At 43.1% G+C, this 13,391-nt stretch overlaps 1 protein-coding gene across 1 annotated transcript in view; it reads right to left on the reverse strand.

Moving 5' to 3' along the window:
- Grin2a (glutamate ionotropic receptor NMDA type subunit 2A) overlaps positions 1-13,391 on the reverse strand; it is a 412,491-nt gene that overhangs the window by 7,493 nt on the left and 391,607 nt on the right. The window contains exon 13 of the mRNA XM_021209495.2: positions 4,589-4,827. Coding sequence (XP_021065154.1) covers positions 4,589-4,827 — 239 coding nt within the window. The remainder of the gene's footprint in view (positions 1-4,588; positions 4,828-13,391) is intronic.

Genomic DNA, 13,391 nt, shown 5'->3' on the forward strand with positions numbered 1-13,391 from the left:
ATAGATATAGTATATATATATATATATATATATATATATATATATATATATATATATACTTTCTCTTTCACTCAAAATTTGCTGCTTTCCTGGTGTTCAGGGAGGGGCTCTCTGCTCATGCTGCTGTCATAGGTAGACCATCAGTAATCTTTGGATTTGTGGCCCCCTGGCTTTCTCCAATCTATATGCAGATGTTGACAACATGCCTAATGGAAGCAATTGGATTTCTCCTATAAAATTTTGATCCCTTTCCTCCTATGATTGCTAGGAAGTCATCCTGGAGTGGATTCAGGAGGCAGATATGTTGCTGACCTTGGCATAAAGCAGTAGAAAGTTTGTGCCATTGTGACTCTGATCATGGCGGCTTTACTGACCCCCATAGCTGCACCATGCTTAACCAAAGAGGGATGCTCTCAGAACTGTGAAGTCTTAACCATCTGTATGGCTGCATTTTGTTGTCTGATGACAGTCTCCATTCCGCTTCATAGAACTGCTACACATGAAAGATGGTCATGTCAAGTCCAAGCAGTCTTTGCTGGGATTGTATTAGCCTAAGCTTCCTGGTTAACTCCAGACACTGGAAGTTAGCGTGTGCCAACTTCCTTTTCCTCGTTCTCCTTCCTCCTCTTCCTTCTCTTTGCCATTTCCATCTTTTCTTCGTCTATTCCTCTCTTCCTTTCTCCTTTCTTCCCTTCCCTAATTCTATCACTTTCCCCTCCCTTTCTTTCTTTTTCCTTCCTTCTTCCTTCCTTTCCCTTTTCCTTCCCTCCCTGCCCCCTTTCCTTTCCATCTCTTCATCTACCCTTTTCTTTCCCTCCTGGCATTTCCTCTCTCCAGATTCCTTCTCAGCTATACGTCCCCTCTTTCCCCTTTCATCCCTCTTTGATTTCTTTCCCTTCCTCCCTCCCTCTTCTTCCTCTTCTCCTTCCTTCCTTCCTTCCTTCCTTCCTTCCTTCCTTCCTTCCTTCCTTCCTTCCTTCCTTTTTCCCTTCTATCTTTAGTCTCCTCTGTGTCATGAGCAGTTAGTTGGTTATTGATCTTGCAACAAACCACACTCTTCCCCTTGCTCTACAAACGCCGGGACACTCAGACTGTAAAAATAAGAATCATACAATTAAGCCATGTATTTCATAGAACCTGGCACATTAGCCTGCCCCCCATTTGTCATGTAATACAACCTTACATATAATCCAGAGAAACTCTGCACCTATGGGTGAGAAGTTGATGTTTCCTCTATGTCAGAACCAGCTAGGGTCTTTGTCTCCCTTCCTCACTCTATTGTGAAATTTTTCTTCAAAATTTGAAACTTTATTCAAAAATCTCCTCTCCTTCCTCAGGAGAGTCTAAGGACTTCTCTGAATATGTCACTGTGCTCCCCCATGACCTTGAACTGCTGCTGTCTGTGTTTGGAGGAGGCCTACAGCAGGGTCAGAGCTGGACTGTGCTGCAGGAGATGATGGGGATGATGAGGCTGTGGCTTCTCCTTCCTGGCACCCCTCAACTGGTTCAGCACAGCAATTAATCTGCCCAGAGGGGCTAAGGAGGAGAGTAGATGTGTTAGGACTGTCTGGGCCTCATGTTTTCACAACAGCTTCCTCTGTCTGGGCTGATCCATTTTCCTGATGGGCTTTCAGGAGGTGGGGGTACATATTTCAGAATAACAAAATGAATCAGATACCACTGGATGTGGTCTTGGTTAAGTTATTGTGGCTACATGAATTTCAACTTTCCCAGCTGGGAAATGGGAATCCTCTTCTGGTGGAGACAAAGGGAAGGTAAAATAACGCACAGCAGTGCTCAGTAATTGTGGAGCAGACATGCTGGGACCTGCCTTCGTATGTTCTCCTTTCAAACCTGCGTGAACCCACAATGCCCACCTTGTCAAAGCCACAAAGCAATGCACATTACTCATTGCTATAGAAAGTTTGTCCAGAAACCACATTTGCCTTCTGGTTAGTAAGAGCAGCCAATCCACTGTGGAGCCCGACAATCCCCTAGCTAGAAGTTCTCCAGCTCCTGTTAGTTAACTTGTGCTCCCTGCCCTCTCGCTCACAGATTTTGAATACCTTTCAGACATATAGAAGTAATGTATCCTCTCAGTGTACCTGGTGAGCTACACAACTTCTAGTCAACCCACTTTGCTTCTCAAGTCACTTGACTCCTGAATGTATTCTTTTTCAAGCTATGAGTAAGGCTCTAAGCCTTCCTTGTCCCATTTATCCTGCAATAGTCCTAATACTGTCTGACTTCTGTTGGCCTTAATGTTAGTGAAAAGCATCCCTCATTCTGTGTTTATGTGCTTCACCTTGGAACACAGTGGGAAGGCATCTACAGCTCCCATCCCCCAGTTTCTTTTATTGCTCACACTTTAAGAGACAATCAAGGTGGTTTTTTGAATGGAAATAACAAGCATTTTTTTTCAAAACAAAACAAAACAAAACAAAACATAAATGATGTGTGTTGGGGGAGGGACACTTTAGAGAGAAAACTGATATTAAGACCATCCCACAGACTAGAAGATGCATTTGTGAAAGTCATAAAAATAAGATGAGGGACAGTCATTGTGAAAGCTTGGTTTCAGTGTTTAATAAATGTCCCCTTTGAGCTTTTAAATCTCCACAGACAGTGTCAGGAATGCACGTGCCTCGGGTTGGCATTCATGTTGTATCTCCAGAGCTTTCCAGAGACACTGAGCCTGCAAAGGAAGCTGCATGTGCTTACAGTGATTGCTTTCTGTCTGTGAGCTGCATAGTCAGTGTCCTGAAAGAACTACCGAGGAGGAGATATAGCCTCTGTGGAGCAGATACCTGCCTTGGGAGAATTCAGAGCATCACATCAGCATCCCAAGAAAGAAACCTAAATACTGATCTTGACTAATGTATGTAACCCTACTCTGTATAAGATCATGTGTGTGTGTGTGTGTGTGTGTGTGTGTGTGTGTGTGCGCCCACACATACAACTATGCACACACATGTGTGAAGGCCAGAAGGCAAGCATGGGTGTTGTCCCATGGGATCTGCTTTCTCCTCAACTCCTCTGTTGTATGTCAGTTATGACCTAGTGGATAAAGTGTGAGAAAACCTGTTATTTCAGGGAAATATAAGATGAAAGTTTTTAAAAAAAAGACCCACTTTTAAGACCCTAGTTTCCTCATCCACAGAATGGGTGTGATATGAACACAACAAATAGAGACAGGAGAGAAAGCATATGCAGCCCTGATCATTACCCTTACAGTAGCTGCACCTTGCCATGGCTGGCAATCCTCGACTGTCAGCCTTCTTAAATCAATCAGCATCAGAAGCTAAACTTTCTGTGTGTCTCCCTAGTACAGGAAAGAGGCAGGGGAATAATGGCGCCCTCCTATTCACTCTTGTCAGGCTGTTCTGAGTAGAAGACAAATCATATTAAAGAGGAAGGAGAGCCCCTGCTCCTCTGGACTCCCTGAAACTTTCAGGATACAGTATCAGTAGTGGCTGCCCCCCTCCTTTGCCCTGGAGGGTGGGAAAAGCTCAAATTCTACTGACACAGCTTCTTCTACACAAACCCAATCCTCTCCATTTCCACTCATAAGATGCTTGGAAAGGCATGTAGGATTCAGTTCATTTCTTGTAATGATGGCCCTACCAAGTTGGATACCTATTCCAAAATGGAGCTGGATTTACAAGCAAATGCAACAGTGTGAATTTGCTTAACATAATCCCAGAACCGTTTGGATATGAAAAGCCTTTAGTAATTGGCTGGGGGAATTAGTTTAAATTTGGCATAATTCCTAGCTATACGCATGCACGTTGCTATTTTTAAGCAATCTGTGTGTTTAGATGCCATCAAGGTAATTAGGAAATATGTATTTCCACAGAACCAAGTCAAGTGTAATTGAATGGGCCAAGTAAATCCTTTTCACTAAGTTAATGTGTACCTTCTGAATCTCCAAAGTTCTCAGAATCACCTAAGGCTATCAATACACTGATTCACTTAAGCTTATTATTTCATCCCCCGATAAAGATCAGCATATAAAACTTAATGCTTTTTGACCACTAAGGTGAGAAGATGAAAGAAATAGGGAGATAAATTAAAGAAAAGATAGATGATAGACAGACAGGTAACAGGATGTGACAGACATTAGGTAGATGACAAACAGACATAGTGAGAGCTGTTGAATAGACTGATAGATTGACAGATTGATGACAGAAAGAAGGTAGATTGATATATGATAGATGACTGATGTGTATGCATATATATATATATATATATATATGATAGATGATAGATATAGATAATATAGATCACTGATAGATGATAGATATATAGATATCTATATAATATATGGTAAATAGATGTCAAATAGATTGATACATGATGATAGGTGGTTAATAGATTGATAGATACATTATAGATACATAGATGCTAATGATGATGAAGACAGATTGATTATAGATAAATAGATGGTTGAGATATATAGGGGATTTATAGATGATTGGTAGGTAACAAAATCTGTCATCAAATTGCCCCTGTGCCTGATTCTCTGAACTGCCCTGTGTCATTCTGCACCTTCCTGCTTTACTAGAGAGGAGCTTCTTGAGGTACTGACCCTGCTGATGGAGAAGAGCAGCCCAGGCCGGTCAGAACACACGCCTGTGAAGCAGAAGCGCAGCTTCCAGTAGAAGAGGTGCTCCCAGATGAAGGTGATGAGGCTGAGGGCCATAGCTGCAGCCAGCATGTAGAACACTCCTGCCATGTTGTCGATGTCCAGCTGGCTGCTCATCACCTCATTCTTCTCATTGTGACAGATGCCCGTAAGCCACAGTGTCTCCAGCTCTTCCATCTCACCTGAACAGAACACAGCAGCCACAGGCAGTGAGGACCCGAGCACATGCCTTGGTGAAGACACTTCTGAGTTAGGAACGGGTATGCGACTTACAATTGTGTGACCTGAGGGTAAGTTCTTGAGCTTGGCTGGCCTTTGGCCTTGTCTCAGTTTCTGAAGATAACACCTTCCTGCCACCGTAATATCCAGGATTAAATTAGATGGTATTTATAGTGTGGTGATTTGGGCAGTTCCTGGGATGGTTTTGACCATAGTTGCATCTCTCTATATCCTTTGTCCTCCACACACCCAAGCCTCCATCCACCCAAGCTCATGCAGGACAGGCGTGCTGCAGCAGAAAGACTTAACTTCCTATTCCCTCACTTACTAGCTTTGAGGTACTGAAGTCACAGCTCACCTGCCTATGGAGCATGTACAGCAAGAGGTCATACATACTTCAGGGTGTTGCGGTGAGGGCCAGCTGAGTCTCAAACAATAGCTAGTGATCATCCTAGAGAAAATGCCTGGAGCAGTGTCTGGCAGATGGAGGACCTCAGATACATTAGCTTCTTCTTTCTAATGTTTAGAACACCCCAAATAACCCCAAAAATTCACCCACAAATAATAGTCCTAAGATGCTAAACATTTGCTGAAAAAGTTATCTTGGCTCTGAATGGCCCCTTGCAAAGCGAACATCTTCCTTGCTTCAACAGGCAACTAAAGAAACAGGTGTGCTTTTCACTGGACATAAAAAGGAGGCGGGCCTAACACCATTTCTTCTGCAGATTTTACCCAGTCCCCGTTTAGTATAAAATTCCAAGATCTCAATGTCTAGTAATTACTCCAGGTGAGATCTACAGTTCACTAAGCTCTGGCATTTACTCAATGAATAAGTCTTAAGAATTCTATCTCAAAGGCACTGATCAGCGAAGAAGACATATATGCTAAGTGCAAATCATGACTCCATTGTGTGTGTGTGTGTGTGTGCGTGCGCGCGTGCGTGCGTGCGTGTGTGTGTGTGTGTGTGTGTGTGTGTGTGTGATCTCTGACCTGTGTAGGAGGCATCTGAAGGGAAATGAAGAAGCAGTTTTAAACGTTTATGTTGACTTGACTTGGAAGTGGGTAGTAGTTTCCAAGTAGGTCTTGTTTTAAGTTTTGCAGGACCAGTGTGTTATGACTCTTGGTTTATTCTTATTTTAAAATGTGGGTTGGTAGTGATAGTTCCTTTGATAAAGGTCTGTTTTCTCCTGATGTGAACTGCTGTTGTTCCATCAGTGGACTGCTCGCTGTCATGTGTTTGTATCGTGATCTCCCAAATCGCTTCTGAGAATTCCATTTTGACTTTGGTGTGGAATCAACATGTGAATGTGCTTTATTTATTTAAATTTTGATCTCAGTGTTATTTCCCTATCTATAGTGCTCAGCTTTAATTCTGAAAAAAAAAAATCTCACCTAGGGAAAATGAGACGGCTCAGTGAGTGAGAGTGCTGGCTGCCCAGTCTGCTAACCTGAGTTCAATCCCTGGGAGTCACATGGTGAAAAGAGAGAACAGAATCCTGCAGTTGTCCTCTGATGTCCACATATGTGTACTGACTTCACACGTGCTTATACAGAGTTAAATATTAAAAATAAATCTTCATCTATTATTGCTTTAAATATTAACTCCCCCATCTTACCTTATTTTTTTAGCTATTTATTCCTCTAACTCTTCCCAAACTTTGGCAACTACTGGTCTATGGTGTTTTCTTTTCCACAATGTCACACAGAAATACACAGTGTGTGGCCTTTTCGGATTGGCTTCTTTCACGAGATAATATGCATTTGTAGCACTTGCAATATTTGTCTCAGAGCTCATTTCTCTGCTTTACTGAATACCACAATCTGGATACAGTTTGTTTATCTGTTCACCTATCGATGTTGGTGTTGGTTATTCCCACATTTGCACCATGACAAATAAAACCTCTGCAAACATTGGTTAGTGGAGATTTGGGTGTGGAGATTTTTAACTCCTTTTTAGGAAACTGCCAAACTGTCTTCCAAATCAACAGGACTGTTTCACATTCTGCCACCTTACACAGTTGTCCAGGTTGTCAGTGTTTGTGCAAGATGTTTGTTCTTTTCATAGACTGATAGAACTCCCTGGTCAATGTAATTAGCAGTTCCCTAATAACCTATAATAATTCATTTTGTTCTGAAAATTTTAAGACAGAGTGTTCTCAGTCTAACCTTTAGATTATTAACCTTATTTTCAAGTTTGTTTATCTCTGTAGGTTGAAGTTGGCTAATCCACACGAAGAGCCATTCTCCAGTTCATTTATTAGTTGGTAATATTACACTTTATGCTTTCATTTTAATCTATTTAGTTTACATAAGGTAGTTATTTCTTTCTTTCCTAGCGTCACCCATGATTTTCATTAGGATTTTCAAACCTCTTCTACTTTGGTGATTTCAAATCTATAGTCAAGGAGATAATTCTCTGCTTGTTTGTTGTTGATGTTTTGAGACAGGGTTTCTCTGTAGGCCAGGCTGGTCTTGAACTGAGATTTGCCTGCCTCTACTTCCCAAATTCTGGGATTAAAGGTGTGTGCTCCCACTGAAGGGAATCATCCTCAGGCTTCTCGTTCTTCGTGTTGCTCTATCTTCTCACAGTAATCAGCTGTAACCTTTTATTTACTTAGTGTGTGGTGATTTTATACATGCTTACAATGTACTTAGATCATATCTCCTCTGTTTACCCCCTTCAGCTCTTCCTGAGTGCACCCTACAATCTCCTCCAAAACTCATATTTTTTATTTTGTAATAACCCACTGAGTCCCATAACTGCTGCCACTTTGTGCACAGGTACAAGATGTCACAAACTGAAGCACGCTGGCAACCTACCTTGGCAACCACACCGCTGAAAATAGACTATTCCTCCCCCATTGGCCATCAGCCGCCAGTGGCAACTCAGCTAGGGGTGGGTGGAGCTCTGTGAACCCCTTCCCTGTCCATGGTGAATGATGACCAGCTTGGTCTTGTCCCAGCAAGCATAGCTGTTGAATTTGAGAGTACTATTGCCCTGCCGTGTCCAGCTGACAGCATTTTGTAGCTATCTCTCCTGACCTCTGGTTCTAACTGGCTATCTGCTCCCTCTTCCAGAGTGTCCCCTGAGCCTGAAGGATGCAGGATACTTGGTGGTAAGTATGCCCTATCACTTTCCAATTTTAGGTCACGCTATTAACCACTGCCTGTTGCATACCTCTCTAACGTTTGATCCTGAGCTAATCCTCTGCAGAGCTATTCTCCCTTTAAATGTCATAAACTCCCCCAAGATCACGGGGTTACAGAAATACCTCTAGAGATGGATTTAGGGTTGGCTTCTATTCCAGTACTAGGAGTTCTTACTGCACTCATTTTTTGTATGGAAAAGACTGAACATGATCACTGTACGCTTTAAGTGATGTTCATATAGACTCTCCAAGTCATCCAGGTTCGGTTTCTCACTCAGCTCCAAGCAGAAAGAAAACCTCCCAGCATGCTTTGGTTTTATGTACAGAGATTTTTCCCAGTTTCCTTTTCATAGATAAAAATGACTCATGGAAAACATGCATATTTATGAGAGGAAAAATATTAAGAACTCTATCTCCCAGCAAGTTCGTCACCCGAGATGTCAGTCCTGGTGACTCAGCACTGCAGTCAGAGTGGCAGGAAGGTGTATCTTGGCCCAAATCTTTACCTTCCAGCACACTCCAGCCTTGAAGGAACACAGTCACAGATGTCATGGAAGGCTAATGTTCTCTCCCATCCACCCAGGAGCACCGTAGACTCAGCCGAAACCCTCTGCCCGTCATGAGACTGGAGACTAACATAAGCACCTCCTCTCTTTCTACAGCCACCAATGTCACTTCTTAAAAGCACAACACAATGTGTGTTTGAGTGTCCCCTCCCTTGAGTTTGTGGGGACATATATAAAAATGGGTCTTCCTTCCCAGGATTCACCTAATTCCAAAAATATCTCCTCTTTAGTGTTGTCTCAAAAAGAGCCAGGTTTGTAAGCCCGTGACACTGGCAGTCTGGCTAAAGTAAACATGGACTGGATTCTATTTAAGATGCAAATACAAGGAATTTTTTTGTCTTTGCCCTTTACCTGAGCACACCACATCTTGCTATAGAATTAAACCGACCTGGTAAACCCAACCAGGATTACAGTAGGACATGAAATCATATTTCTCAGCATCAGCTGCAGCCTGTTCAAATAATTTTCCAGTTAGATAGTTCCTGCCTTGTGGCCCTCCTCCTAGTGTACTGAACTGTGGTTCAAATGCTTTCTTATAAAAGTTTTAATTTGCTTGAGTATATTATAATCTCCTCCAGGGAGATCAGGATCCATGCTGTATGATCTGAGTGTTTCTCATAGCCTATAGTACATACTAAGTATCAAATCCATACTTTCTGTTTCAACTTTTTTCTTTGTATTCTCAAGCTTAAATTGGGCAGGTCTACAAAACTGTGTGGATCTTTTTGCTACTCTCTAGGCTTATAAATAGATGGAAAGCAGAAAACATGGGGATGTCACAGGGAACTGGAGAGTGGGCCTTGGTAATGAGGATGCCCTGAGCTACATGGAACATCAAATATCATTTTCATAAGGACAAGCTTGGCGTCATACATCCCGTTGTCGGGAACCTCACAAAGAGGTCACAGGATCCTCACTTTTATCTGGGGATAAACTGGACTCTCCCAGGGGCAGGTGGAAGCTTGAGCTATGGCCAGACCACAGTATCTTCTCTTCTCCTGGGAGGATAGTGGTATCCACAAAGGATCTCCCTGTTCACACCTCTAATGACAGTGACTCATGGAACACTCTACCTACCTCAAAGGTTCTTCTTATTTGTGTCTTCTAGGGACAGAGTTGCATTGCCAAGTACAGGTATCACTGTGAGACTTCCTGCTATGTAGGTTCAAGAAATCACATTCAGGTTCCCTACAAAGGGCCTTCCTAGATATAGCATTACTGGCTGAACAATCTCCCTAGTCCACAGTGAATCTTTTAATTTAACAATATTACATAATACTGTCCTGTTTTATTTTTATTTTTAAAGAACTAAGTCGTAGCCCTCATATTGCTATACTGTGGCTGATCTCATTACCATTGTCATCTGCAGCTGAGAGTCAAGGTAGAGTAGTTGTAGGGTTTCCATTTGCCCTCCAGTTTGGGCACCTACTAAGTGAGCATACAGGGGCATTGACTTTGTAGGAGATTTGTTATCATTAAATGATGTTGCTTGTACACTGTTGACATGCCAATGACTTCGTGTTTCTCGGGGATAGTATTCTTCCTGCATATGTCAGAGAAGCTAGGGAGTAGAGTGGAACATTCAAGTCTACCTGAGCCCTCCTAACTGATATATTTCTGTATATCCAGGAATGCCCAGTCCCAGTACAGACTGAGCTCTCCAGAAGACTCTGTGACATCTAAAGAGGAATCCGTTTCTCATTTGCCCTAAGAGTCCTCAACACTTCCAGGAGTGCAGTGGCTTTTCAGATTCCATTTTACTCTATTCTGTAAAATCACCTATGACCTAAAGGGATTGCTACAGGAAGGATGTTATAGCAAGCACTGTGATTGCTTTCCCTGGCATGTCTCCCCTGAAGTCAGTTATGAAAAAAAAAAAAAAAGACCCATTTTGAACCTGTACCTTTAGGCTTTGTCATCTCACATATAACCTTCCAGGCAGAAACCTTACATTTATTTTTTATCGGATTCTAGACAGCATTCTTGATCCTCAGCAGAGAAGACATAAAAAGAGATGGAGGTGATAATTTTCACTTTCTGGGGACTTTTTATTTCCTTTACTCATTCACATATTTTATGGCATGTATATATTTCCCTTAGTGACAAGTAGCCTGTTGCTTTTGGCTGCTATGAACTTAAGAGTCCTCCAGCAGAGACTGTGATGCAAATTGGTAATTATGTCATGGTAAGATTAGGTCTTCATAAGGTTAGAGGCAAGGAGAAACATGGAGTGTTTATGGATCAGGAAGTAGTTTAGAATTGGGGGGGGAGAAGGGAGGGGGCTCAAAGCAGGAGCAGGAAGAGCGAGAGTGTTAAAAAGGAACTCCCAGGTCCCCTAGGAGCACCGGAGCCATTGACCTCTCCCTTCCCCAGTGAGCACTCTGACGGTCTTGTAGCTCAAGAGCCCTTGGCTGCTGCCCATGTTTCTCTACTCATGGCCTGTGACAGGAAACCCAGTGTTTCCTCGCATGCAATACAAGAAAGGCCAGCTGGCGTGGTGTGTGTGTGTGTATGTGTGTGTGTGTGTGTGTGTGTGTGTGTGTGTGCGCGCGCGCTAAAGTATGGCAGAAGGTCACTAGCAAAGTCTATGACGGCGACATAATCACTATTAGAGTTCTGTCCTTTGATCAGAGGCGAACAGAGCATGCACATCAGGCTTTCCTGTGTAGGGACTGTCACTGGGAGAAACTTGGATAAAAGCAATGACTGGATTCACCATGCGGTGACATCATTGTCACCATCACATATAATAACTTTTTCTGGACATTTCAACTGTGGTATTGTGCTTCGTTCTGTGCACACTGGGGAATGCCTGTGAAAGGATTTCTAGATTGGATTAATTGAAGTGGGAAGACCAGGCCTGAATATAGACAGCCCCATTCCATAGGGTGGGGTCCTAGACTGAGTAAATAGGAGAAAGTGGATGGGGCATGAGAATTTCATTTTCTCTGCTTCCTGATGTATACTCCTTCTCACTGACACAGTCTGTGAGCCAAAGGATGAAAAGCCAGGGAGGAGATTGCTTCATTGCCGTGATAAAATACCTCCCAAAGAACTGTGAGCCCTGATACTGCCACATGTCAGGAATTTGATCACAGTGTAGCTAGTATAGAAAGAGGTCACCTTTTCTCCTTCCATAACATCCTGGGTATTGCTTCCATATACACTCACAGTAGAGTATAATTGTGCCTATGTCCTCATCAGTGGGAGGTAAGTAAGTTCACTCAAAGTGGGCTTTTTGTTCTATGCTTCTGGTATTCCCAATACACAGTGCTGGTCTTACTTTACATACCATAGACAGTATAAGGTTCTTCTCTTTTTGTCTATCTTATGACTCAACAATATAAGGACCAGCAAGAGCCCCGAAGAGACTAGATTCTGAAGCCCCAAGCAAAAGGGTCAAGAACTGTTACGGAACACAGAAATGAGGGCTGACTTTCAGGCGGACACAATCCCATCAAAGTGTCTGGACGTGGGGATGGTGGTTCCCATGGGGAGCAGGCTTCCACTTATAGCCCAAAGACGTCAGCATGATGTTGTTGCTGATCCCATTAGGGTTTCCTGTGAGCACCACGAGGGGAACTGACCCCATTCCATCTCGTTTCATGTCTTGCTGAGGCTTTGGGCACCTTGGGCTTCTCAGAAGCCCAACTGGAATTGAAAATGGCAAGGCCACAGCTTTCTTCGTGGAAAATCTAGGGCACAGAGTCACAGCACACTCATGTTTCCAACAAGAACAGACTCCGGGGAAGCTGCAGCCCTGGGAGGGAGAAGAGACTGGGTCCTACACAGTCAGGGACTTGGCATGTGGAAGGGAGACTCCAGTCAGAATGGGTGTCATCTACGATCATCAGTACAGGTCAGTGCAGTGTCTCACTGCTGATCTGCAGCCCTTACTAATTTACTAATCACTCTAGACTCCAAATCATGTAGGTCAAGTGCAACTTCTTGGATGTAGAAGTGAAAAATTAAAATCCCTTTCTTCCTTGTAGTGACTCCAAATGCTGTTGGTGTTTTTAATAGGAAAGGGGGCTGGTTGTATGGCTGAGGTGATGGCTCAAAGCACTTGCTATGTAAGATGTGGACACCAACACCCATATGAAAAGGCAAGTGTGGCAGGGTACACTTGTAATCCTGATACTGGGAGGCAGAGACAAGAGGCCCCCAAGGCCTTGCTTAGCAAGCCACTCTTGATTAGGTGGCCAATCTAGTCAAATCGATAAGCTCCAGGTTCAGCATGAGACTCTGTCTCAGAAAATAAGGTGGAAAGTGATAGAGGAAGAGACAAGATGTATGCATGTGGGCTTGCCTGAGTGTCTGCATCCTTCCACATATGCGCATACCATACACACATGTGTGCATTCATACATGCACACAAATAGGTATATGTGCACACACACACACACACACACACACACACACACACACACACACACACACACACTCGAGCACACACACAGAAGAATGCAAAAAAAAAAACCAAAACAACTCTTCTAAGCTCAACCTAACTCAACTCATCTGACAAGTAAGAAAGAAAGAAGCGCTAAGCAGCATGGGGCACAGAAGTAACATTCTGGATTCGATCGCTCAGCCTGTGAACGCAAAAGCTCACTGGGGTATCTGCTAAAAGGGCAACGATATCTTGGATGGCGGTATGATGAGAAATAGTACTGTGGACAGAACTTGACTATGGCAAATTTTGTTTCTGATTGGCACCATCTGGCTGGAGGTTCACAGATCATGTGATCAACTTTGCAATGAGAGTTGGAACATTTAAATGTGCACACATTCCCAGTGTTTATCTTCCTGGAG

Source organism: Mus pahari, chromosome 12, assembly GCF_900095145.1.
Source record: "Mus pahari chromosome 12, PAHARI_EIJ_v1.1, whole genome shotgun sequence".
In the NCBI taxonomy this organism is placed as follows: domain Eukaryota; kingdom Metazoa; phylum Chordata; class Mammalia; order Rodentia; family Muridae; genus Mus; species Mus pahari.